Below are 27,366 nucleotides of genomic sequence, written 5' to 3'. Positions count from 1 at the left end.
GTTCTCCTAATAACTTTTAGGGGTTCCCCCACAGTTTCAATTTGAAGAACCCTTAAAGGATACCTCCAGGAACCTTAACGTTTTAGAGTGTAGTAGAACCCCCTCACTGCTTAAACTTTCAGAGGTTAAACTGTGCCTGTGTGATCACATTAGAAACTTTTTTTTTAATCAAGAAAGGGCACGTAATAAGTGACCCTGCAAGGAGCAGCGACAGTTTCATCAGCTACCCCATATAAGCACATGAGGGGGAGGAGTTTCTGTGATTTAGGCCGGCTTCGACTCTGCCATTGGTTGAGGGCAGGTGTTGTGTATACTGTCTGGAATGTTGAATAAAAAGGTTGGACAGTAGCTCATTTCAAAGGAGATGGGCTTGATAGACGTGGCTGGATAACAGACATAAACAGGACTTGGATGCTAAGCAGGTATCACCGTGAGTTTTTCTTTCCTTTATCCAAATGCAGAAAGACTATGTCATTCAATAAAACGTGGAATACTAACTTCTGTGACTTTTTTGAAGTGTTTAGCTGTGATTCTGCAAGTTCAAGAAATTAAAAGAGAGATAGAACATTGACGATTTGACAGTGATTTAATGTATCTCTCTCTCTCCTCTCTAGCTGTTGTAGCGGCTGAAAGTTGACTATGCTGCTACAGAGGCTGTCTCTTTGTGCCGGGCTCCCCCTGAGCCCCAGGACTCAACGCACCACCATCTTCCCTCGTCTAGCCAAAGCACTGACACAAGGCAAGTGGGAGTGGCAAACATATGCATACATTCACATACCCGCACACATAATATAGGCCTACGTGCGCCAGTAATTGAAGAGATGTATAGATGTCTATGTAGGATAAATGTTGAAAATAATAGGCTATTGTTCCAGTGATTACAATTTCAATGATTTCAGTAGCTTGAGTTTTTAGTAATAACATGATAATTTCCCCAAGCAAGAAGGATAGCCTAGTTCCCTAAATTGATCAAGTCCCGATCATTCAATGATATCATCTTGCATACTTTGCATACTTGTGTATACTTGTTTATCCTCCCGGGCCACTCTTAACATGGGATTGATAGCTTTAAGATAATGGAGGCCTATCCCTTTCTGTCCATTTTAATCTATCTCTCTGCTTCTGTTATTACCCCCTCACCCCTGCACCCCAGTCTTTTTCTTTCCCCATCTCTGTTTCTATTTCCCTCTCTCCCTATCTCTGTTTCTATCTCCCTCTCTCCCTATCTCTCTCACGCGGTTGGCTGCTCTTTAGTGGAGAGATGTGTGCAGTCAGCGCTGGCTTTGGCGGTTGCCATGCTGATGTGGCAGTTTGCACCCTGTCATTTTCCATCTCCATGGATACCAGGGAATTTAGGAAGGGGGCGAAGGGGGTTCCTGGCTGCTCTTAGCCTAACACTTTATATAATCAGTGATGGACCAAAACAGAACCCAGCACACACACTTACTGGTAGGAGATGTACTGTTGTGTGCTGGTTAGGCACAGTGTTTATGAACATTGTCTCAAGCTAACATGGTGTGTGTGCACAGCACAATGTATGCATACGTGAAATGTTCATAAAGCTGATCTGTTATCTTATATCTTCCTTCCTCCATTTAGGCCCTGCTTTAATTCGTATTTCATCCAAGTAAGGGAGGGAGGAATATACATGTATAAAGCATTTGAACAGGGCTTCCGACTAGAGCCTGGACGATAAACCAGAAATGATCAACAACGACCATACCAATCATTTATCGTAGGCATTTTGCTGATGTCGTCCTTTGCGATAAGTAGCCTATACTAGAGAAATGTGAAGTTTGAAAATGTAATACGTTTGCTGTGTGATTGTTGATGGGATAATTGATGGCTATCAATTATTAACTATCAAACTAGTAGTAGTGGTTTTAAGGATAATGAAAAACAACTGTGGTGCACATTCATGTTATAAATGCATCGTTCTATTTATCGTTAGCGCATCAATTAAGGTAATTTAGCGCAATATAGATTTTTGTCCATATCGCCCGGCTCCACTTCAGACTGACACTATAAAGCACCAAACCGTGTATTCTTTCTCACAGTGTCCCTGGCGCGTGCCAACAGTAACTCCTTCGCCCACCGCGGGGAGCTCCGCAAGGCCAAGAGGATTGTGGTCAAGCTGGGCAGCGCCGTGGTCACCCGGGGGGATGAGTGCGGCCTGGCGCTGGGCAGGCTGGCCTCTGTAGTAGAGCAGGTGAGGAAGGTCTTAAGGCTGACGGGATAACAAGACCTCCACACAAGATGTCTTGAAGCTTGTGTTTTAACAACTGTCTGCTTATTGTAGTTTATTCATTGTTGCAAGAATACTTAAAAGGCTTTAGATGTGGCTCACTGAGGTAGAAAGTTTTTTGTGTTGTGTTGCAGGTGGCCATGCTACAGAACCAGGGGAGAGAGATGATGATCGTCACCAGCGGAGCGGTGGCCTTCGGCAAGCAGAGACTGAGGCATGAGATCCTGCTGTCCCAGAGTGTCAGACAGGCTCTTCACTCTGGACAGAACCAGATCAAAGACATGGTGAGACAACAGTCCAGTTCTTATAGAACCTTACCAGCTCAAAGACATGATGAGTCCAGGTCTTATACAACCTGCAAAAAAATATATGGTGAAATCACTTATTATAAAATCAACTCAAAACATTCCTCCCTCTCTCAATCTTTCTCTGTCGGTTTCAGTCAGTGCCAGTTCTGGAGGCGCGGGCCTGTGCGGCAGCCGGACAGAGTGGTCTGATGGCCCTGTATGAGGCCATGTTCACCCAGTACAGCACATGCACTGCACAGGTACCTACGCTATCTCTATGTATTTGAATTCACACTGTGTTACCCAGCACAATTACCTCTCAATAAAGTTTTATCGAAACAGGATTTGCTCTGATGTAATCCCAGGTCCTGGTCACCAACCTGGACTTCCATGATGACCAGAAGCGGCGGAACCTGAACAGCACGCTGCAGGAGCTGCTCCGCATGAACATCGTACCCATTATCAACACCAACGATGCCGTGGTGCCCCCGCCCGAGCCCAACAGCGACCTCCAGGGGGTAAATGTGGGTAAAGGGCACAGGGGGGACTGGAGGGGGAAGGACAGGGGCGAGAGGTGTGTATAGCAGAGTAGTGTTAGCTGCTAGCATACTAGCATACAGCTATTATGTTTCACCACCTCGCCTCGCTCTACCTTCCCGCTACCCCTCCTTTCCCCCCAAAGGATGTGCATGCAGGGAAGGCTAGAGGAGATGGGAGGGGTGCATGCATTGCTTTAGTTCCTTTCTGGTTGGTGGCGGACTGGGCCTAGAAGTGTGGCTGTCTGGGGGTGACTAATGGAGGTAGAAGCACGCTTCTATACTCCTTTCTCAAGCCCAGGTGGAACTAACAAGTTCTTCTGCTGCTGAAAACGCACTACTAATAGTAATAAACGACTAAACATTGTAGTATCAGTGGCTTTGCTAACCCACACAGTAGACAAGCTAATATCAACGATAACGTATCATGAAATGCTTCGATTTCAATTATGTATTTTCTTATACACTGACCTCAATTTCAACTGATAACAAACATCAGAAACAGTCTGGTCATTGACCCTTGACCCAATAAATTCTTGCTGTGAGACTAACTCCTTTTTTCCCGCCCCTGCAGGTCATCAGTATAAAGGACAATGACAGCCTGGCGGCACGTCTGGCCGTGGAGATGAAGGCAGACCTGCTCATCGCTCTCTCTGACGTAGAAGGTACGCTGCTAACACAGCAACACATATTTTGTTTTTTTAACATTTTATTTAACTAGGCAAGTCAGTTAAGAACAAATTCTTATTTACAATGACGGCCTAGGAACAGTGGGTTAACTGCCGTGTTCAGAGGCAGAACAACAGATTTTTACCTTATCAGTTTGGGGATTCGATCTAGCAACCTTTTGGTTACAGGCCCAACGCTCTAACCACTAGGCTACCTGCCGTTAGGCAGCACACCATCTGCCAGCACTCTGGGTCAAAACCACACACGCTCATATGGGAGCATTCATGTAAGAGGGAGAACTACAGGTCTTTTGGGTTGTGTTTATCAGACACCGAAATGGAAGAAAACAGACTGAAACAGGAAGTGACCACCTGGACTTGTACAATAAGAAACACACATTTTCCATTGCAAAACGTTTTAAAACGTTTTCCGTTGCTTGCCCTAATTAAACACAACCCTGGTTGTATTTGGAAATATCACTGATGGATTGGACTGGAAGGTAATCTTTGTGCAAGTAAACAATCACGTAACCATAGTTACCTCCCATCTCTCGTAGGACTGTACGACAGCCCTCCTGGAACGGATGACGCCAAACTCATTGACATCTTCTACCCTGGTGACCAGCTGTCGATCACCTACGGCACAAAATCCAGGGTGGGGATAGGAGGCATGGAGGCCAAGGTATGTACACAGATGTCAGTGTTTAGATTTAGTCTAGTTATTCTCAAAATGACGAAAATATTGGGCGATTTTAGTCAACTAAATACCCTTTCATTTTAGTCACATCATATTTGTATTGCCTCATTAACCTATAGTAAACATAAATCACTGAATTCCATGTGCGCAAACATACGTAGCCTTATAAATAAAGGAAACACCAACATAAAGTGTCTTAGTAGGGCGTTGGGCCACCACGAGCCGCCAGAACAGCTTCAAGCACCTTAGCATAGATTCTACAAGTTCCATAATAATTCCATAATTCCATAATTTTATATTTTGTTGATGGCTGTTTTGTTGATGACTGCCTCAGGCGCTGCTCCTGAATCTCCCACAAGTGTTCAATTGGGTTGAGATCTGGTGACTTAGACGGTCATGATGTATGGTTTACATCGTTTTCATGCTCATCAACCATTCAGTGACCACTCATGGCCTGTGGATGGGGGCATTGTCATCCTATGGGGGCATAGCCCTGGTAGCCAAAATAGTGGCTTGCCCAGCATTTTAATACATGACCCTAAGCATGATGGGATGTCAATTGCTTAATTAACCCAGGAATCACACCTTTATGGAAGCACCTGTTCAATATACTTTGTATCCATCATTTACTAAAGTTTTACCATTATTTTGCAGTTACGTGAAGATTAGAATAGGAAAGTGTGTCGATCAAAACATGTAAGAGTGGAGGACTACAGAGTGTCTAGGTCTACATGTCTGTAATAAGGTTTTAAGAAAGTCTTCTGAACTCAATGTGTGTCAGACTGAGCTTTAGCTTCAACCCACTGTTAAGCAAGTCTTTACATTAGGGGCCAAATCTTTACTTGAGAAACAAGTGGGGAATAGAAAATTGTCTAAGTGTCCCCCCCCTCTACCTCCAGGTAAAGGCTGCCCTGTGGGCCCTACAGGGGGGCACGTCGGTAGTCATTGCCAACGGCACCCACCCCAAGGTGACAGGCCACGTCATCACTGACATCGTGGAGGGCAAGAAAGTGGGCACCTTCTTCTCCGAGGTCAAACCTGCCGGTGAGTTCACCCCGGGTCTTCTCTGTGTGACAGACGCTGATGATGAAGGTTATTAGATTGATGATGATCACCATGACAACAATGAGCATAATGATAATGGTGATAATTATGGTGGGGATCACAATGATGAGTATTTCTTATGAGTATATGATGAGTGGTTCTTATGATGAAGAAGACGTTTGTAATTCTAAATGATGATGATAATTATGGTCATCGGTAAAGCCTGGTGAAGTCTATGGCAGAAAGTAGCTACAAAGGGGTGGAAACCAGTGACGCCTCGCAACACGTCAAACCAATCAAATTCCTTGCTTGAGTGGAGCTCAAAAGTGTGTGAAGATGGCTGGGAAATCGCAGATGAAAACCCCATCGAAATATGTTGATTTATGCCGGGTTTGTGACGGCTTTTAATTTCAATAAATGGCAGACAGTCGGCCACACTTGATACTCTAAACATTTACCATATCCTGTAAGTAGACATGGGGTAATGTCTGTTGAGGGATCAAGCAGAAGAGTTGCATTGCCTTCATCGACTCGGAAAACAGTGACGAACATAACACACGTGCTGCCCTTCTATGGGCATGTGCTGGGAGGGTTCTTGAAATGTAACATCCAATCAAAATGTAGCCGCTCCTCTGGAATCCAGCCGACCGTTCTAGTCGTTTCGGCTAGCACGACATTATCCAGACTATGGCTACACGTGACTATGGTTACGATGATGCATGCCGATGTTGTCCGATGGTCCCTTTTGTTGTTGGTTTGTGTTGCCTGTGCTCATCACTGTAGTGTCTATCTCCAGGCCCCACCGTGGAGCAGCAGACTGAGATGGCCCGGAACTCTGGCAGGACCCTGGCAGCCCTTCACCCAGACCAGGTCAGACCCTCATACACAGTTCTACAGTATACAGTCAGACCCTCATACACAGTTCTACAGTATACAGTCAGACCCTCATACACAGTTCTACAGTATACAGTCAGACCCTCATACACAGTTCTACAGTATACAGTCAGACCCTCATACACAGTTCTACAGTATACAGTCAGACCCTCATACACAGTTCTACAGTATACAGTCAGACACTCATACACAGTTCTACAGTATACAGTCAGACCCTCATACACAGTTCTACAGTATACAGTCAGACCCTCATACACAGTTCTACAGTATACAGTATACCTGATCCCAGGCGTGTCAGTAGCACTATTCTTACTGCGGTTTGTTTAATCTTATTGAATTGTCTCCACCCCAGAGAGGTGAGATCATCTGTCACCTGGCAGACCTGCTGGTTGAGAAGAAGGAGGAGATCCTTGCTGCTAACAAGATGGACATGGACCTAGCAGTCAATGCAGGTAACTATTCCTATCTTGTCTATCTCTCTGAATTGGTTCATGGTATTTGTCAAACCAGCTCATACTTGTAGGGACATGTACTTAACAACATCCCATTGTGTGACTATGTGAGGATGTGGATCATTTGAGGGTGTGGTTGCATTTAAACGTTCTGTATATACGAGCTGCGCTAACTGAGTAGTCAAAGTGATCGTCCGGTGTTTTCTACTGTATTGGATTCTTTTGTGTTCTCCGTCCCCTATCAGGTCAGTTGTCGTCAGCCTTGTTGAACCGTCTGAGCCTGTCCCCGGCCAAGCTGAATAGCCTAGCTATAGGCCTGAGACAGATAGCCCTGGCCTCTCAGGACAGCGTGGGCAGAGTGCTGCGTAGGACCAGAGTAGCTCACAACTTAGAGCTGGAGCAGATCACTGTGCCCATAGGAGTACTGCTAGTCATCTTCGAGGCCCGCCCCGACTGCTTGCCACAGGTAATTTGTGTGTGTTTCTGTGTGTTTGGGCTCGTCTGTGTGTGTGAGAGTTTGGGGTTCTATTTGTGCACTGCTGATATTTTTTTGGTAAGATGGGTGTTTGTCCTGGGGGTCATGCTATATGTACAGTACCAGTCAAAGTTTGGACACACCTACTCATTCAAGGGTTTTTCTTTATTTTTGCTATTTTCTACATTGTAGAATAATAGTGAAGATATCAAAACTATGAAATAACACATGGAATCATGTAGTGAGCAAAAAAAGTGTTAAACAAATCAAAATAGATTTTAAATTCTTCAAAGTAGCCACCCTTTGCCTTATTGACAGCTTTGCACACTCTTGGCATTCTCTCAACCAGGTTCACCTGAAATGCTTTTCCAACAGTCTTGAAGGAGTTCCTAAATATGCTGAGCACGTGTTGGCTGCTTTTTCTTCACTCTGCGGTCCAACTCATCCCAAACCATCTCAATTGGGTTGAGGTCATGTGATTGTGGAGGCCAGGTCATCTGATGCACCACTCCATCACTCTCCTTTTTGGTCAAATAGTTCTTACACAGCCTGGAGGTGTGTTGGGTCATTGTCCTGTTGAAAAACAAATGATAGTCCCATTAAGCGCAAACCAGATGGGGTGGCATATCGCTGCAGAATGCTGTGGTAGTCATGCTGGTCACCATCACACCTTCTCCATGTTTCACGGTGGGAACCACACATGCAGAGATCATCCGTTCACCTACTCTGCGTCTCATAAAGACATGGCGGTTGGATCCAAAAATCTCAAATTTGGACTCATCAGACCAAAGGACAGATTTCCACCGGTCTAATGTCCATTGCTTGTGTTTCTTGGCCCAAGTAAGTCTCTTCTTCTTAATGGTGTCCTTTAGTAATGGTTTCTTTGCAGCAATTTGACCACGAAGGCCTGATTCACACAGTCTCCTCTGAACAGTTGATGTTGAGATGTCTGTTACTTGAACTCCTTGAAGCATTTATTTGGCCTGCAAGGTATGAGGCTGGTAACTCTAATGAATTTATCGTCTGCAGCAGAGGTAACTCTGAGTCTTCCTGTCCTGTGGCGGTCCTCATGAGAGACAGTTTCATCATAGCGCTTGATGGTTTTTGCGACTGCACTTGAAGAAACGTTTATAGTTCTTTACATTTTTCAGATTGACTGACCTTCATGTCTTAAAGTAATGTTGGACTGTTGTTTCACTTTGCTTATTTGAGCTGTTCTTGCCATAATATGGACTTGGTCTTTTACCAAATAGGGCTATCTTCTGTATACCACCCCTACCTTGTCACAAAACAACTGATTGGCTCAAACGCATTAAGAAGGAAAGAAATTCCACAAATGAACTTTTAACAATGCACACCTGATAATTGAATTGTATTCCAGGTGACTACCTCATGAAGCTGGTTGAGAGAATGCCAAGTGTGTGCAAAGCTGTCAACAAGGCAACGGGTGGCTACTTTGAAGAATCTCAAATATAAAATACATTTTGATATATTTAACACTTTTTGGGTTACTACATGATTCCATATGTGTTATTTCATAGTTTTGATGTCTTCGCTGTTATTCTACAATGTAGAAAATAGTACAAATAAAGAAAAACCCTTGAATGAGTAGGTATGTCCAAACTTTTGACTGTGACTGTAATTCTGTGGCTAAAAGGCTATTGCTCTCATTTGCGTGTAGGTATCAGCTCTAGCCATAGCCAGCGGCAATGCTCTGCTGGCGAAGGGGGGCAAGGAAGCAGCCAACACCAACCGCATCTTACATGAGTTGACCCAGGAAGCACTGGATATCCACTGGGTCAGAGAGGCTGTACAGCTGGTAAGTCTCAGCTGGAAAAACATCCCATTTAAGAAAAACAGCATGGAAGTTATTTAAATAACATAATTTTAATGCTGAAATCGGAGTAATTCTGTGTTACTCTGCCGGTAGTAAATGCAGTCAGACACCATGCAAAAGCATCCTTTCATTCCTCATTTACTAAGGTGAGTGATTACAATGTAGCACAGGGAATTTCCCTCATAGAAAAATACAAAATAAATCCTAGAATACTGTAGGGGTTTATTTTGAGTCCGGATATGACAATCTGTTGATAGTAATTGGAATGTATACACATTTTGTGTGTGTAACTGTGTGTACATATTCTATGTGTGTTCCAGGTGAGTACCCGTGAGGAGGTGGAGGACCTGTGTAGACTAGATGAGATGATAGACCTGATCATCCCGCGAGGCTCATCCCAGCTGGTCAGGAACATTCAGAACGCAGCCAAGGGCATCCCAGTTCTGGGCCACAGTGAAGGCATCTGCCACGTCTACATCGACTCGGAGGCCGCCATCGACAAGGTCATCAAGATCGGTCAGTTGGACAACACACACCGGCGCACATAGGCCAGACCTGGGTTCGAATAAGTGCTTATTTAATTATTTGTATTTTAAAAACGTATTTTCTGTGTATTTCAGTATTTTCAAATAAAGTAGCCAAATCAGCTACCTCTTTGAAGTATTTCAAATATCCCTATGACTAAACAGACCTGGTTCAAATGTATGGGAGTATTTAAATATTTGTATTTGAAAATATACTTGTCTGTATTTTCAAATAAATGCCAATACTTTTCCAAATATTCAACTACCTGATGTATTTTCTAAGAAAAAATATCTAAATACTTAATGTAATGTAATTGAAATACCTTTTAACTGGTATTTGAATCCAGGTCTGACACAGACACGCCCACATAATTGAATGGTTGGTTTACTACCAATGAAGGAGAAGGAAGTGATTGATTGACATTTTCTCTCTCCAGTCAGAGACTCTAAATGTGACTATCCTGCGGCCTGCAATGCTATGGAAACACTGTTGGTTCACAGGGACATACTCAGGACTCCTCTGTTTGACCAGATCATAGACATGCTCCGCACCGAACAGGTAAGACCACACACACACAAACAAATACACAGGTATAGACACACTGACATAAAGTGATATTATCCTCCTTTTCTACAACTAAAATACAGGTTGAAAACACTCAAAGGCTTGGTTAAATAAGATAATGACTAACTGACTGGTTGTTTGGTTTGTTACATTTTACTACAACTTATTATCAAATATTCCTTTTCTTTCCCTGGGGTTGGGGTGGATGGGTTTACACGTGTTGATTAACCACATGAATCATGTCTCATTATTGTTGATTTATGCTCCTAAAACCAAATTCACAAAAATGAACATTAACAGCTTACTATGCAGTTGATGATAATCATAATAAGAAGACAGACTACCAAGTATCACTAAAAGTTAGGTTGTGTTTCACAATAGCAGATCAATCTATGGCACTCTATGGAAACTTTGGTCATTTATACTTCAACTTTCAAATAAAAAAAATGTTCCTGTAAAAAAATGTATATCTAATCAACAATGACATCATTTGGAATTATTTCTGCAACTCTTCCAACTACTGTCTTTTTTTCACAACTGCCACCAGTTTGGCGTAAAAACATTACCAACAAAGACATATTGACATAGTAAAATAAATACATGTGTGTTAAAATATAAAGAACTTTCCATGCTGAAACCCTCATATTAAACACAAACGGTATTCACTAAGTTGATGGGTTATATTTAGGATAATGTTTAACAGCTATGTTATTCTATTTAAAAAATAAAAAAAAATTTAATCATCTTATTTTATTAGTTGATATATTTTACATGTTAGGAAAATTCCATCAAATCCTTTAATGTTTCAAAAATTCCAGTAGTTTACTGGTAAACTTTGAAAGTTACCGGTAATATACCCTCCCTTTGTAACCCTAGATCCAAGCAAGTTGTCTGACTCAGCCAGTTTAGCATTCAGTCAATCTTAACTCCCCGATTTGATTGATTAATTGACCGTTCGTTTTATGTAATGATGACCCCCCTCCCATGTGTGACCCCTCTAGGTGAAGATTCACGCTGGCCCCAGGTTTGCCTCCTACCTGACCTTCAGCCCATCAGAGGTCAAGTCTCTGAGAACAGAGTACGGGGATCTGGAGTGCTGCATCGAGGTGGTGGACAGTATGCAGGAAGCTATACACCATATCCACAGATATGGCAGCTCACACACCGACGTCATTGTTACTGAAAACGGTAGGGCTGTCTGTCTATGTAATTGTTGTGAGAAGTTTCTGTTTTTCCTCTTCTTTTTAAAAATGTTTTATCCCGTTGATTCACCCAGATTAGTCTGGGTGAGAGAGACCAAATCTCTCTTTCAAGAGAGACCTGTCCTTCAATCTCCCTGCCACTTCTTTCTCAAAGTGATGACAGCACTTTTTGGCTCAGTGTACAACCTCCCTATGAGACTACTTTGAAGGGGACAGAACTGATTTGAATGTAGAACAGGTTTTGCTAAGGGAAGAGTGTTATTAATTTATTTTTAGTGATATGATTTATCGTCATCTTAAATGTTAATGTCCCCTCAAGTTTGATAATTCATTTTGATTGAGTACTTTACTGACAATATCCAATAAAGGTTGGGTTATAGATGTTTTTTTTTTAGTAGGTTCCCTGCAGACAGAGCATTTCTGCCTCAGTTCTACCATCTAGTGGCCACAGATTGTACAACACGTAGAACTACATTGAATTATCCTTTTTGTGTAATAGAAGAAATATACTGTATATAGCTGAAGAGAGATGTTGATGTTTAATGATGGTGACAATGATGGTAGTTGTTGTGATGATGATGATGATTCTTACAGAGGACACAGCGGAGCGGTTCCTGCAGCAGCTGGACAGTGCTTGTGTGTTCTGGAACGCCAGTTCGCGATTCGCAGATGGATACCGCTTCGGACTGGGTATGCATTCATTATTTACTTTATCACCTCACTTACTGTTCAACTACCCTACTCACTCACTTATTCTGTCTCCCTCCTTCCTCTAGGTGCTGAGGTGGGCATCAGTACAGCTCGTATCCATGCCCGGGGCCCCGTGGGCCTGGAGGGTCTCCTCACCACTAAGTGGGTCCTGAGAGGAGACGGCCACACGGCTGCAGACTTCTCTGAACAGGGCACCATGAAGTACCTCCACGAGAATATGCCAGTCACACAGCCACAGCCCAGACAGATAGCTGCCCAGAGTGAGGAATGACAGAGGACCTCCAACTAGAGACACACCTAAACACACTTAACCACTTCACGAGAGAAAAGATTTCCCCTGGTACCAAAGAAACAATCCCATTGTCTTATTCATTCGGTCTGGATCAGAGTTTACGTTCATTGGATCAGAGTTTACATTAATTCTACATCAGCTCTCAAAAGTTTTATTGCAGTGATTACCTCACTCAGTATTCAGTGAATCAACTCATGATTGGTTACATTGACCCTGTTAGACTGTAGAAGGTCTCACACCATTGGTTTAGACATTAATTGGTCTAGATCTTATGCGCAGTAGTGATGAGTTTGGTAAATATGCTCTCCAGGACCCACACTTAAAGGGAATTTTTGCTTAAGCTAGTTTACATCCGTGTTATTATCTCTATCAAGAGGCTCCCCTCTTGGTTTTAGTTCCTGTTGATTGGTCTGTTGTGCTGTGCTCTATCAGATGAGACTCTTACCTTCAAAGTATTGGTTTGGTCTTGTACAGGATACTCACGTTACATTTAGGGATATCAGAAGTGATATGAATGCACAACCAAACAGTGTTGATGCTAGGTTTAAAGCTCAACCTAAGTTAGGAAAGTTACTGATGTGTCATTTAAATTGGGCTTGAATTGTAGGGCCTCAAGGCCACAAATTGTATGAATTGCTATTAACATTTATACTGCATCGTTTGCAGTTCTACCAACACAATCCTTATTTATATGCAGTTAAATGAGCAGTGATGAACCATTGGATAAACAATATTTAATAACCTTAAATGTGTTTTATCATAGATATGGATGAATAAAACATTTATTGACCCAATCTTATTCATAAGCATTCAAGTTAGATTTGATTATATAAGAAAGCACATCATTTTTTTGTATTTCCCTCTTTTCCTCAACTTTTTATGTCCTTTTGAATGCAAATGCTTTATTCTCCTGCTTTTGCTTTTTTTTACACTGTCTATTTATGTCGACTTTACAGTGCCCAGAGCCTCTGTCAGATACAAGAGCTGCTTTCCGTCTCCTTCAGGGGACTACTGCCTTAAGATACAGTGCTGCTGTTACATTCCAGCTTATGAGCTTTATATCTGATGTCAACACTACAGATCAGTTCTGTTTTTTTTGGTAATTTTTAGACCATATTGTAGAATAAAAGTTTTTGTTGAATAACAATGGGATTTTCATTTTCTTTGGTCCTTTTGATTAGGAGATAAATAACTCAAGAATGCCAATGACTTTACATGTATGTTCGTCTCTGTCCTACCACCACTCTTTCTACTAACACAAATAACAAATTAGCACCAAAGAAGGAATACTGATCTGAAAACAGACGTCAAAAAAGGGACTTTTTAATGGTTCTCATCTGGGAATAAGACTTTTCCGTAAGTGGGGCATGGAAGATGGAAAACAATACTACAGAGGTTTAATTATCCAGCTATCAGAAATGAAAAGAAAGAGGGAGAGAACTGAGACTAATAATGGAATCACAGAGTATGCTCTCCTGTGGTTCTACTACTCTCAGCTAAAGAATTCATGGTCCAAAACGCACTACTTACCCTTCAATCAGCCCTCCATCACAAGTCCAAAGGGTTCGTTGATGAAGAATAAATGAAGAAAAGACAGGATCTTGTCAGATCTCACTGCTTTGGTACTTCTATGGAAGGAGCTTGATATTTGTAATGGAAAGTATTGTATTAATGACTTGCAGAGGTAGAGAGTCTGATACATGGATATTTTGCAGTTCTAGAATAGTCTATTGATGAGGGATCATGCAGCTTTGGCCGGCCTAGTAGTAGAGGTAAACATACCGAGACACACAAACATAACGTACATGGTTGATACTAGATTTGAATCTAGATTTGAATCATGTCAGGACTCCCTGCATTACCTTCCATTTACGACAGACGCCAAGCACCCTGTGAATCTTTTGTCGAACGTTTCCCCGTTTAGGCATAGCCAGATCCCATGTTTCACCCTGTTGACGCACTGACGACCGTGGGGATTGGAGTCCACATATATCAGAGGACGCAGGGCATGTCACTGGACCTTTACAGCAAAGTCGACAGTTCTTTAATTGAACATTACTCAAGGCCAAAACTTATATTTCTTGTTTTGTTTGATCTAAAGAGACTCAAAAGTGTTCCCAGCTGGGCTTCAATTTTTTTTATCAATAATTAATTGTCAAAGTTATTTATTCATGTGTATCTTCACCAATTATGGGCGTCTAATTAACAATTTCAATAATTGATGTTTATTTCTGAAAGGGTTCCTTATCACACTGGCTGCTGAAAAATGCATGAGCAGGGAAGCAGACTTGGTTTAGTTTTTTTGTTCTGAGAGAGCTTGATGCTCGGGGCTAGTACCAGGACACTTTGACTCTTCCCCTTTGAGTTGGCGCTAGCCCTGTGATGTGGGTCTAATACGGGCTTCTTTCATGGACCCAAAGCCCCTGCTCTGCACCATGTGATCTCATAAAGACTCCTACATGCCCATCCTCAGATACCCTTTTTTTGTTCTTTAATTACCGGCTTCAAATAATAATGTTTCCGTGTTCATTTTGCTTTGTGTATCGGGGGATGATGATGATGATGTCACAACAGTCTGCAGAGTTGGACCTTGATGTGTATGCCTCTATGGCTATCCAACTCCATGGCTTATGTTTAAAATGCCAAATAATGAACTTTAATAAAAGTAGGCAAAACAAGACTATGTAACCTATTTTGATAATGACAGTAGTTAATAAAAACAAAAGGCTCCTTGGTTGACTTTTATCAACTTTTTATTTATTTTGGTTCCTATAGGACAGGGGGTTGGGGACTGGCAAAGCACATCATTTTGCTCTGTAACAACCAAAGCTAGAGAGACCATCACCGTTACCATACGAGCATCGCCTGAGCACCGAGGTCTACTTTCCCAGTCTAAGCAAAGCAGCGAAGACCCAACACCAAATGGAACAAAACCCCCAATCACATTCATGTGATTTCAGGGTCAGATGACCACAGTAGATACACAACAGTCAAACAGTGCTAGCAATAGAGGGTAGGGCTTCAATACAGAATTTAGAATTGGGCTGCATTAGGGGAGGAAGGGGGGGGTCTCGGTTGACCTTCAGGGGGTCTCGGTGACACGTCTCAGGGAGCCGATGGTGGGGCTGGAGCTTCCCCACTCGCTGTGCCTCCTGTACTCGCCGGGGCGAAGGAAGTACTGACGACCCCTGTAGTGGGGGTGCTCGTGGAGAATCCAGTAACCCTCCATGACGTTGGCGGAGGAGATGTCGCGGCTGTGGAAGCTCTCGTGCAGGTCGGGGCAGTCCTCCATCATCTCCATGTTCTGACCCCTGAAGTCAGAGCGCTCGTAGATCTTCATCCTGTAGTTTCCTCGATACTGGGAAAGAAGAAGACAGACAAAATGGACAATGGATATATTAAATGATACACAGACAGTATATAGACGTTAATGTAAGTGTACTATAATGAGAATGAAATATAACTTGAACCATGACATTTGTGAAGAAGAAATTGGCAGTGTTAAAAAAAAGGTGTTGGGTGGCATTTGTGAATCTATTTGTTATAGCCTCAGCCAAATGTCAGTAAGAGTCTAGCCAAGTAATTACAATAAATGCCAAGAAAGAAAAAAACAGTAGACACTGAGGCCCTCAGCTCAAGGGACTGAAAACAATGTGGGACTGAGGGCACACGATGTGGTACACTCACAGGGGGCACCATACGGCAGGAGCGGATGCAGTCGTTGAAGCCAGCCCAGCGCTGGTAGTCGGGGTACTCGCCCTTGTTCAGCATGTACTGGTAGCCAGTGTAGTTGGGTTTCTCATAGGCCACCCAACAGCCACTGTCCACCTTTATGGAGTTACAGCGGCTGAAGTGGTTGTGCATCTCAGCACAGTCGCTGCTGCACTCATAGTGGCGGCCCTGGAAGTTCTTGTCCTCGTAGAATATAATCTAGAAAAGAGAGATGGAAAGTTCCAATCAAAATGATACACACGATAAGCTAACGTAGCAGACGTAAAAGAAACACCCGAGCAGAGTTTCCACACCCGGTTTCCAGCGGAAAAGGAAGCTAGGTTGAATTAACTGTATCCCTGAAAGCCAGATGCATCCTGTTGTTGGCAACACCGCTAAGGGTGGGTGCACACATGATAACACAGATATTGGGGAAATGTTTTGGCTGTCTTCTGAAAAATGTAAATAACCAGAAAAAACAGAATTACATTTTCATTATCAGGAACTGCAATCCAACGTACACCATGTATGATGTGGAATTGAAATAGGCCAAGCCTACCTATAGTATATACTTTTAGTACATGTGTCGAAGAAGAGAGTGTTATCAGACCAATAAGAAATGATCCACTGCTCATTTTCACATCCCAAAAACCACACTGAGGTACATGCACATCCGTTAGGGCAGTGGTTCTTAAACCTTTTATAGTTCCGTACCCCTTCAAATATTCAACCTCCAGCTGCATACCCCTTCTAGCACCAGGGTCAGCGCACTCTCAAATGTTGTTTTTTGCCATCATTGTAAGCCGGCCACACACACACTATACGATACAATTATTAAACATAAGAATGAGTGTGAGTTTTTGTCACAACCCAGCTCATGGGAAGTGACAAAGAGCTCTTGTAGGACCAGGGCACAAATATTAATAATAATCAATCCTTTTGCTCTTTATTTAGCCATCTTACATATAACACTTTATTTGTTGATGGAAAATTGTGAATAACTCACCACAGGTTAATGAGAAGGGTGTGCTTGAAAGGATGCACATAACTCTGCAATGTTGGGTTGTATTGGAGAGAGTCTCAGTCTTAAATCATTTCCCACACACAGTGTGTGCCTGTATTTAGTTTTCATGCTAGTGAGGGCCGAGAATCCACTCTCACATAGGTACGTGGTTGCAAAGGGCATCAGTGTCTTAACAACGCGATTTGCCAAGGCAGGATACTCTGAGCGCAGCCTAATCCAGAAACCTGGCAGTGGCTTCTGATTAAATTACATTTTCACATAACCGCTTGTTGCAATTTTGATGAGGCTCTCTTGTTCAGATATCGGTAAGTGGACTGGAGGCAGGGCATGAAAGGAATAACGAATCCAGTTATTTGTGTCATCTGATTCGGGAAAGTACCTGCATAATTGCGCACCCAACTCACTCAAGTGCTTCGCTATATCACATTTTACATTGTCCGTAAGCTTGAGTTCATTTGCACACAAAAAATCATACAATAATGGAAAGACCTGTGTGTTGTCCTTGTTAATGCATACAGAGAAGAGCTCCAACTTCTTAATCATAGCCTCAATTGTGTCCCGCACATTGAATATAGTTGCAGAGAGTCCCTGTAATCCTAGATTCAGATCACTCAGGCGAGAAAAAACATCACCCAGATAGGCCAGTCGTGTGAGAAACTCATCATCGTGCAAGAGGTCAGACAAGTGAAAATGATGGTCAGTAAAGAAAACTTTAAGCTTGTCTCTCAATTTAAAAAAATGTGTCAATACTTTGCCCCATGATAACCAGCACACTTCTGTACGTTGTAAAAGAGTTACATGGTCGCTGCCCATATCATTGCATAGTGCAGAAAATACACGAGAGTTCAGGGGCCTTGCTTTAACAAAGTTAACCATTTTGACTGTAGTGTCCAAAACGTCTTTCTAGCTGTCAGGCATTCCCTTGGCAGCAAGAGCCTCTCAGTGGATGCTGCAGTGTACCCAAGTGGCGTCTGGAGCAACTGCTTGCACGCGTGTTACCACTCCACTATGTCTCCCTGTCATGGCTTTTGCGCCATCAGTACAGATACCAACACATCTTGACCACCAAAGTCCATTTGATGTCACAAAAATTGTCCAGTACTTTAAAAATATCCTCTCCTGCTGTCCTGGTTTCCAGTGGTTTGCAGAAGAGGATGTCTTCCTTCACAGACCCCCCACAAACGTAATGGACATATACCAGTAGCTGTGCCAGGCCCGCCACGTCTGTTGACTCATCCAGCTGTAACGCATATAATTCACTGGCTTGCATGCGAATCAGTAATTGTTTCAAAACATCTCCTGCCATGTCACTGATGCGTCAAGTGTTGTTTGATGAAGGCATTTTCTGTAAAGTTTTTTGGGCCTTTTCCCCCAGCATTGTCCCAGCCATATCCGCGGCAACAGGAAGAATTAAGTCCTCCACAATAGTATGGGGCTTGTCTGTCCTAGCCACTCGGTAGCTCACCATATAAGACGATCTAGCCCCTTCTTATTAATGGTATCTGTTGCTCACTACTCGAAAGTCGTCTTAATTCTCGCTCAAAAAACTCCTGTGGCTTATTTTTCAAATTGGCATGTTTTGTTTCTAAATGTCTGCGCAAGAGTAAAGGTTTCATCGAGTTGTGAGATAGTACTTTTGCACATATAACACACTGTGGCTGAGGAAAGGCACTGCTCCCAATATAAGTGAACCCCAAATCAATGTAGTTCTCATCATATTTGCGCCTCTTCGATGGTCCAACGTCCCTGTCTGTTGTTCGGTGCTTTCCCGGGTAACGGGGCAGTAGCTCTTTGGATGCATCAGATTCACATCTGTCAGTGTCCATGCTAGCTGGGCTAAAAACAAATGTAGAATTACTGATGCTAACATTGGATGTACTCGTGGAAGCAGAACAACTTGTGTCGTCGACAGGTGCAAGTGTAGTACTGCTGGTAGTATTGTCTCCATGGACACGGGCCTTACATTTTAAAACCATTTATCAATTTTCGAGCAAACGGAATGAGCAGCAGCTACATTTGGCTACATACAGAACCGTTAATGGAATTCCCGTGAGAGAGTAACGGTTAATGTGATTGGATGTTAATTATTTGACTAGGCTACCTGTATTTGACATTGTGTTGTTATTTTGCTGAACACTAGATGGTTTAATTTTATTTTTGGCAGTGAAACGAGGATACTCAGGCGAGAAAAAAAACTCACCCAAAGTATAGCCCCGTTGGAAAATATAAACGTACTGTTTGAAAATGTGAAGAATGTGAATCACATTTATATTTGGCGTACCCCCGACGGCATTGCGCATACCCCAGTTTGGGAATACCTGCTTTAGGGCATGGGACAAAGGAATGTGTTGTATCGTTGGGAAAAACTGTGTTGTGTCAATTGTGAGTGTGCCCATGTTGCTGGGGATCAGAAGTGCCCGGTACGAGAGAGACAGGTTGAGGTTGCCAGGGTGAGAGTAGAACAGAAGGTGTCGTATGCTGAGGCAGTGAAGAGGATGATGGGTCATGGATGAGTAGTAGGCCTAGGCCAATACAGAGTGAATTTGAGACAAAATATCTAAAGGATCGTATTATTAAACAGACTTTTCAAACATGAGTCTGTTGTAGACCTACTTCCTCTCTGCTTACCTCATGTTAAAATAAAAGTCCTGCACATGCGCCATATGTGGACAAAAAAGGAAAAACTTGTGGGGGACTTTTATTTAGTCTGTTTAATAATACAATCCTTTAGATCCCTCAAACTCAACTCGAGCTCGAAGCCAGTTCCACTGCATTTTGTAATTGTTCTCCTCTAATCAGGGACTGATTTAGACCTGGGACACCAGGTGTGTCCAATTAATTATCAGGCAGAATAGAAAAACAGCAGGCTCCAATGCCCCTGCTTTAGATAACAAATACACCCGTGTTGCTAAAAGAACCTACCTTTGAGACGATGCATTTGTGCTGCCCTCCTCTCCGTCCAGTCCATTCATACTTGCACATTAGCTTTGAGCCTTTAACACATTCTATTCACCATCTCCTAAAATCCCCCTCCAATATCATTAATGGCCAATCATGTCTAGGTAAATTGCAAGCTATTTAGTTATTTATAATACTATCCAGTGAATCCAAATATGAAAGATGTATCACGGTTTATCATAGACAATTGTTAAATGAGCCTCTTTCCTGTATTTCCCCATGAAACGCATAGTGTGTTCATGCTTACCTTGCTCATTGTGACTGTGTTTAGTTCGGACCGGACCGGGTAGTGAGCGGTACTGGACCTCTTTATAGACCCTGCAGGGATCAGGCCTTTGTAAATGTGACACAAAGCTTTGTCGTGTCAGCACAATGTGCTCTACAGGCTACAGAAAACTATAGGGCTGGCCCACAGCAGCAGCTCTTTGTCTCTGTCAAAAGCTCTCTATCTCTATGGAAAATACTGTACAACGGCACTTTCCAAAGTCACACAATAAGAGTTGCAACCTCTGCCTTTATTGGCATTGAGGCTAACAATGTATAGACAGACTGCCAGAGAGAGAGAAAAATACTAAGCCATCCTTAACAGCTTTATAATGAATTGAACTTGTTGCAATGAGTTTCTGATTTGCAGTTCATTCATTCAATCAGTTAGTTAATCAATAATATACTTAATGTTAAGGCTGTGACATACCAGTATAGCAATATTTTTTCCTTGGCAAAAATGAAAACAGGAAGCAGACCAAACTCTTTGGTCCTTTAAAAACCTGCTGTATGTAAAATATTGTGTGCTATAGCTTGGAAAATAGATAAATGTGTGTTTGTGTTTCCAACATTAGGGCTGTTTTACTGTTTTCCTTGCCACGAAACTAACGAGTATGGCGATACTGGTATCATCCCTGCCCAACTTAAAGGAAAACTCCACCCAAAAACTATCTTTTTGCATTTTTTCATTAGTCCATTGTTGATATACTCCCAAAAAATGTGCATGTCAGCAATTAAGTTTTCAAGATATATAACTTTCAAAATACAGAAATACAGCTGGATAAATCGTTAATGAGGGTGCAGACAACTTTTAGGGTTGATTATGGTATAGTATACATACTGTACACAGCAATTCTCCTGTCTAACAACCATACACTAATGCCCCCGGGCTCCGAAGACATGGATGTCGATTAAGACAGCCCCCCGCACCTCTCTAATTCAGAGGGGTTGGCTTAAATGCGGAAGACACATTTCAGTTGAAGGCATTCAGTTGTACGACTGACTAGGTATCCCCCTTTCCCTTTCCCTTAATTGCTGGAACTTAATTATTTACACAAAAGCTTTACTATTGTTTTGCCATTGATTTCAGATGGAAAGAAAATCACACAGAGAAGCCACATTTAAAAACCAGCACATTTAATCACTTTGTTACAGTCCAGATGTGAGAAGCTTACAGGCCACTCCTCATTCTCCTGAAGGAGCCTACCATGGGGTTGTTGCAGGCCCAGTCGCTGCAGGCCCTGTACTCCCCGGGGCGGAGGAAGTACTGACGACCCCTGTAGTTGGGGTGCTCGTAGAACACCCAGTAGCCTTCCATGACGTTGGAGGAAAAGATGTCACGGTGGCGGAAACGCTCATACACGTTGGGGCAGTCGTCCATGAACTCCATCATGTGACCAGACATCTCAGGCCTGTTGTAGATTCTCATTCTGTAGGCTCCTCTGTACTGTTGGTAGAAGAGACAGAAAGGAGGGAATAGGGAGGACAAGAAGTGATTAGGGGCGAAATGATCACAGAGGTCACAGTAGAGTTTTATACACTGGGCGATCTAAGAATTTCTACACGTCGATTAATACCAGAGACTTGCTTCCTTTAGAAATAGATATTCAGTCAAATGAGGAGAAACCTCTCAAAGCAGAAGTATAATACTGCCAAAAACACTGAGTGATGATGAATAGAATGAAAATGAAGAAGGTAAGTCTTTGGGGTGCGTTCCTATTCCTTTAAAAAATGACTGGATCTCCTTGTGGACTTTGATGCTTTGACTCCTCTCTGTATCTATAAATGACATCAAAAGGCTGGTGATTGACGCTGATTTCTAAAGTGCCGTTTGATGTGTGGCAGGAGTAACCCTATCCATCAGTTTGACTGACTTACGGGTGGAAACATCTGGCAGGAACGGATGCAGTTGTTGAAGCCCATCCAGTGGTGGCAGTCAGGGTACTCTCCCTTGTTCAGGATGTACTGGTAGCCGTTGAAGTTGGACTTCTCGTAGGCCACCCAGTGACCGCCGGTCACCCTGATAGAGTTACAGCAGTTAAAGTGTCTGAACGTGTCAGCACAGTCACTGTTGCACTCATAGTGTCGACCCTGGAAGTTGTGGCCTTCGTAAAAGATTATCTACAAAGAACAGAAATGTATAAAATAGGTTATGTGGAAAGTTATTTATACTGAGTCGGCGATGATGATAGTAAAATGACTTTTGACTGAAAGCCGTACTCATGGACGTAGTGTTGATCCTCAACAAGCTAGCTCCCTTGCGAAGCTAGCTCCCTCAGCAAGCTAGCTCCCTCGACAAGCTAGCTCCCTCAAGCTAGGTCCCTCGACAAGCTAGCTCCCTCAGCAAGCTAGTTCCCTCGACAAGCTAGCTCCCTCGACAAGCTAGCTCCCTCAAGCTAGGTCCCTCGACAAGCTAGCTCCCTCGACAAATGCTATTTGATTTGAAACTATGGCAAGCTTAAGAAGCATTGTGCCTAAGCCTATGTATGCTTGATTTGGTCTGTAAAGGGTCGTTGCACACCACAGATATCTCCCACAATCAACAGCCTGATCAACTCTAATGAGATGTGTAACGCTGCATGGGACAAATGGTGGTCACCCCAGATACTGACTGATTTTCTGATCCACGCCCCTACTTTTTATTTTTTTGGTATCTGTGACCAACACAGATGCATATCTGTATTCCCAGTCATGTGAAATCCATAGATTAGGGCCTAATTTATTTATTTCAATTGACAGATTTTCCTTATATGAGCTGTAACTCATTACAATTTTAGAAATTGTTGCATGTTGCGTTCATATTTTTGCTCAGTGTAGATTTACAACTTAAGTCTTTGACATAGCTTCATAAATTGTATGCCTAGCTTACTTTGCCAAATACCTTCCCTATACCTTAAGCCTAACAGCATTTGGTGATCTCCCTAATTACATCAGCAATCGTCGAACAAGTAAGCTAAACCTGTTAGCTCATACCTTTCCCATGGTTGGAGGGCTTGATGTCTGCACCGTAGCCCTCAGCAGACTCTCAGGCCCTTTTTTATACTCTTCTACTGACAGTAAAATAGACCTGTGTCTACATTGTAGTGACTAGAAGTTACCTTTTCAGACATCAGTGACCATTCCAATTGTCTCTTAAACCATAGGCTACTCTTTACGCGCAAGTGCTGGAGTTTACCTATACAAATACAAAACCTCCCCCTCCACCCGATATGCCTACCTCGTTCTGTTTTCTTTACACCGACCCTTGTTCAGCCATGACACGGTGATGCGCCCATTGAAACATCACACAAAAGGCCTTTAGGTACTGTATGTAGTGTGAACAACCAAGCTTTTTACGTTTGCAGGAGGTTAGACTGTTTGTGCACTCTCTAGTAAACGAAACAAAGCCATATATTCTACAAATACTTGGGGTTGATGTGAAAGAAAATGATTGAACGTTGATATGAAAAAGTTATGAAAATGTTAAACGGATTATCATAGTTTATTTCAGTGTGGGTTCATATTTTCCCTCTCTCTGATCTCAGGTCACAGAATCGTGGTTGTGTTCCGTTCGTAGACCTGTGTGTGTGTGTGTAAGTGATTCTGATGTTATTGATTGAATCAAGCCCTTGTGTTGATGTAATCTAGAGTGATCTGGTCTCTTCTTGCTTCCATAGCCTGCAGACCTACTCTGATGTCATGTACAGACAACTGTGTGTGTGTGTGTGTGTGTGTGTGTGTGTGTGTGTGTGTGTGTGTGTGTGTGTGTGTGTGTGTGTGTGTGTGTGTGTGTGTGTGTGTGTGTGTGTGTGTGTGTGTGTGTGTGTGTGTGTGTGTGTGTGTGTGTCAAAGGGAGGGCATAGTTGTGTCTGAGTCTATGTGAAAAGTAATAGTGCTTTGGCTTGTAAAACATACCCCAGAGCGGAAGGGAAAAGGCCAGAAAGAGTTGCCCTTGTGTGTTCTGTTCCCAAAGCCCAGCTGATGCCAGAAAGTTCAGTCTCATCCTTTAGCCTTTCATGAGGATAAGAGCCCATGCCCTCTCTCTACTTCTGCATTTTGCTGCTTCAAGTCTGTAGAAAGACTATATTTTCTGAAACACAATAGCCATTCTGTTCCTGGGCAAAAACCTGCTACTCTGGCAACATTTTTAACCAAATGTGACTCATTATCAGAGTTAAAGAACAGTTGATAAGCTTTCATTTTTTGATAATGGTTGCCTTGAAATTCCCCTAGGCTTCTTTAGGTTTCATGTTTTAAGCAGCTCTCTTTTTCTGTGACATAAGTAGATAATTGATATCCTTTTATCACATTGTGCAGTGTAATTGTATCTGATTTATCAGATGTCTGCTTCTGTAAAGGTTCTTGTGAGAATTTTTTGGGGGTAGAAAATGTGACCAAATTGAGGTCTTGAGTGTATAATAGGACTCAGTCTTCATCAGACTCTTCGTTAGACTCTTCATCATTCTAGTTGCACTCATCTTATTTTTTTTGCTAAAGCTTTTGGACTGCATATTCATCGTTGTCATTAACACCAATATTATCATCATCTTCATCATCATCATCATCACCATAATCCTCCTCCTCCTCATCATCACCATAATCATCCTCCTCATCATCATCATCCTCCTCATCATAATTCTCATCATCATCCTCATCATCATCATAATTCTCATCATTATCTCAGGTTCTTTGCTGAAACCCTAGTTCTGAATCTTTATTATCAAACTCATCATAACAGCATAGTCAACCTCCATCTTTGTTGTCATCATTTTAACCCTCTGGGATGGTTTCCAACCTTTCCACTCATTAAATCTGACCGCAGCATCTGTGTGCCCCTGTGTTTTGCAAAGGAGAACCTTATTTCAGAACTCTCAAATGATCATCTTTAGCAGTGTTACAAGACATCTCCTTCCCATCCTGTAGGGAAAGCAACATCACAGACGCCCCTGCCTGTTATCTCTGGTCCCCCCCAGAGGAGAAATAAAGCAGCCACTGTGGAGCATTCCACTCTTCATCTTAGAATGAGAAAGATGGAGCGAGGGAGAGAGAATGTAAAGGGGGGGTACATTGCAGCCATCTCTGTGTCGTCCAAGGAACACATAGTGCAGGGGAGTTACATGTAATCTGTTTACAAAAAAATAACTATAATCAGTTACGTACAGTTACCAGACAAAATATTGTAATCAGATTACATATACTTTGGAAAAACTAGATGATTACTTCTTGGATCACTTTTAAATTTAGAAAGGATGTTTGCCAGAAAAAAAATGCTTCTTGGATACTCTTCAACCTTTCTGTGTCATAGTAACTGAGAGTAATCAGATTACGTTTCTGTAATCCAAAAGTTACAGTACTGATTACAATTTCGAATAGGTAACTTATTACATTTAGAAAGTAACCTACCCAATCCTGCAATATGTGTAGGCTAATCACATAGGAAATGATGAAACTCTCAACCTTTTTGTTATTTTACACACTTGGGAAAGAAAGAGCCATACCACATATTTGATAGGCTACCTAATTAAACTGAGCCTATAACATCCTGAAAACAGATTTCAGTCAAAACAAAGAGACATTGAATTGCACTAAAACTGAAAATGGCTTCAAATTCCAAACCATGTCTTTAAACTCACTGTCAAAAACCATCACAATATATCCCCAAAATATTGCAGGCAGAGATAGGACCAAGTAGGCCTCCAATGTCGCCCATTATAAGCAGTCATTTAAAGAACACTATCTTGCTGACTCTTCTGGGGTGTAAACAAGGGGTTTATATATATATATATTCATTCGATGGAGGCTTCTCTTCAGAATTGGCTAATCTGGTGTTGAAAACGCGACGTGATCGCTCTGTGCTCGCCAAAGCCTCTCACGTGAATAGAGTGAATACCTGTTTTGCACAGAGATCATCCTCCCCATTCTTCCATTAAAAATCTCCAGGCGGCCTCTCTCTCTGTCGCTGCCAGCGCGCGCTCTATATCGGGTTTGCCAGACGCAGACGCGGGAACTGCTATGAGCTCGTGCCAGGGCTGGGATTTACCGCGAAGCGTCTGATGTGCTCCATCTTTTTGCTTGGGGATAATTAAAAGAGGAAATGGTACTGGAAGAACAGAACGGAGGAGGAGATGGAGGGGGGGGGGGGGGGAAATGGATGCAGCTGTCATTTATTTTAAGCCGTTCATACATGTTGTTTATCCCTCATTTGTGACTTTGCTTAAAACTTTTCTCACCTGAGAATTTTGTACAAATCCCTCACCCTCCCACAAGGAATGCAGCAGACAACACACAGGTGGACATTTTAGCCAATATGCTTTTTCAGGGGTTAAGTTTAGGCCTATGCTTCATTCAGCCTATAGGCATTTTTCATTTTTCATTAAATAACCCTGCTATTTAGCCTACTTGAAAAGACCATAGTCCACAATCTAAACACATAGCCTGAACCTTGCACCATAAACTAAACTTACTAAATAGTAAACCCACTTCTTCTTATCCAAACATTCACATCAATTTCACATGTGGGAGTAGCCTAGATCCGAAATGGATCTTGGTCTCAAAGTGTTTCACCATCTTTAAACTCTATGTCTCCCATGCCCCAAAGCTTTCAGTATAAAGAGCAACTTTTCACCCTGTGATCCACGCACCTTTTAAACAATGTATTCTGTTTACTGACACATGACAAAAAAAAGTTCAAATCCTCTTCATATCTCCTCTTACAAGGATAGGCTACACCTCACCTCAGCCGTGCTTGTGCATTTAGAGCCCGGTAAATGACTTCAATTGAGGCCCCTGAACAAACGGGAAATTCAGTTTGAAGGAGCTCTAACTTTCACCAATCCGTAAATTTATAATCACATGTGATGCCATTTCTTACTTCCTCAAATGTGTCATCAAAGCAAATGTGTTCTGACAACAGTAAGTGACAAGCGCGCCAAAGGAGAGGCGGGAAATCAGCCGTTGCGCTTGCTATCAATTATTGATCGCGTCGCGCCCGACCAACCAGC

At 42.4% G+C, this 27,366-nt stretch overlaps 3 protein-coding genes across 6 annotated transcripts; 1 reads left to right on the top strand and 2 right to left on the bottom strand.

Moving 5' to 3' along the window:
• The first annotated feature begins 280 nt into the window (after positions 1 to 280).
• On the top strand, positions 281 to 13,576 carry LOC139570206 (delta-1-pyrroline-5-carboxylate synthase-like). Of its 3 annotated transcripts, none has more exons than XM_071391876.1 (18): positions 281 to 422; positions 615 to 739; positions 2,058 to 2,209; positions 2,380 to 2,529; positions 2,688 to 2,792; positions 2,898 to 3,056; positions 3,643 to 3,733; positions 4,294 to 4,418; positions 5,333 to 5,477; positions 6,274 to 6,347; positions 6,724 to 6,823; positions 7,069 to 7,289; positions 8,980 to 9,117; positions 9,456 to 9,651; positions 10,097 to 10,218; positions 11,226 to 11,412; positions 12,021 to 12,116; positions 12,203 to 13,576. In XM_071391876.1, exons 2-18 carry the CDS (start codon positions 640 to 642, stop codon positions 12,406 to 12,408), a joined length of 2,367 nt encoding a protein of 788 aa, XP_071247977.1. In that variant the 5' UTR covers positions 281 to 422; positions 615 to 639; the 3' UTR covers positions 12,409 to 13,576. The 3 variants fall into 3 exon arrangements, with proteins under 3 accessions (XP_071247977.1, XP_071247978.1, XP_071247976.1); XM_071391877.1 differs by having other exon boundaries at positions 282 to 430; positions 2,898 to 3,050; XM_071391875.1 differs by having other exon boundaries at positions 282 to 430.
• Positions 13,577 to 15,164: 1,588 nt separating this feature from the next.
• On the bottom strand, positions 15,165 to 20,453 carry LOC139570207 (gamma-crystallin M2-like). 2 transcript variants are annotated; one of them, XM_071391879.1, is made up of 3 exons: positions 20,370 to 20,453; positions 16,117 to 16,359; positions 15,165 to 15,787 (listed from the first exon to the last, which is right to left on the bottom strand). In XM_071391879.1, exons 1-3 carry the CDS (start codon positions 20,376 to 20,378, stop codon positions 15,512 to 15,514), a joined length of 528 nt encoding a protein of 175 aa, XP_071247980.1. In that variant the 5' UTR covers positions 20,379 to 20,453; the 3' UTR covers positions 15,165 to 15,511. The 2 variants fall into 2 exon arrangements, with proteins under 2 accessions (XP_071247980.1, XP_071247979.1); XM_071391878.1 differs by lacking the exon at positions 20,370 to 20,453 and adding an exon at positions 20,087 to 20,313.
• A 1,053-nt stretch (positions 20,454 to 21,506) lies between these two features.
• On the bottom strand, positions 21,507 to 23,462 carry LOC139570209 (gamma-crystallin M2-like). Its single transcript, XM_071391880.1, has 3 exons — positions 23,360 to 23,462; positions 22,265 to 22,507; positions 21,507 to 21,833 (listed from the first exon to the last, which is right to left on the bottom strand). Exons 1-3 carry the CDS (start codon positions 23,366 to 23,368, stop codon positions 21,558 to 21,560), a joined length of 528 nt encoding a protein of 175 aa, XP_071247981.1. The 5' UTR covers positions 23,369 to 23,462; the 3' UTR covers positions 21,507 to 21,557.
• Positions 23,463 to 27,366: the final 3,904 nt, after the last annotated feature.

This window comes from Salvelinus alpinus, chromosome 3 (assembly GCF_045679555.1).
Source record: "Salvelinus alpinus chromosome 3, SLU_Salpinus.1, whole genome shotgun sequence".
NCBI classification, from domain to species: Eukaryota; Metazoa; Chordata; class Actinopteri; order Salmoniformes; family Salmonidae; genus Salvelinus; species Salvelinus alpinus.
The sequence above is the reverse complement of the archived record's forward strand: the minus strand, read 5'-3'. Positions and strand labels throughout refer to the sequence as shown.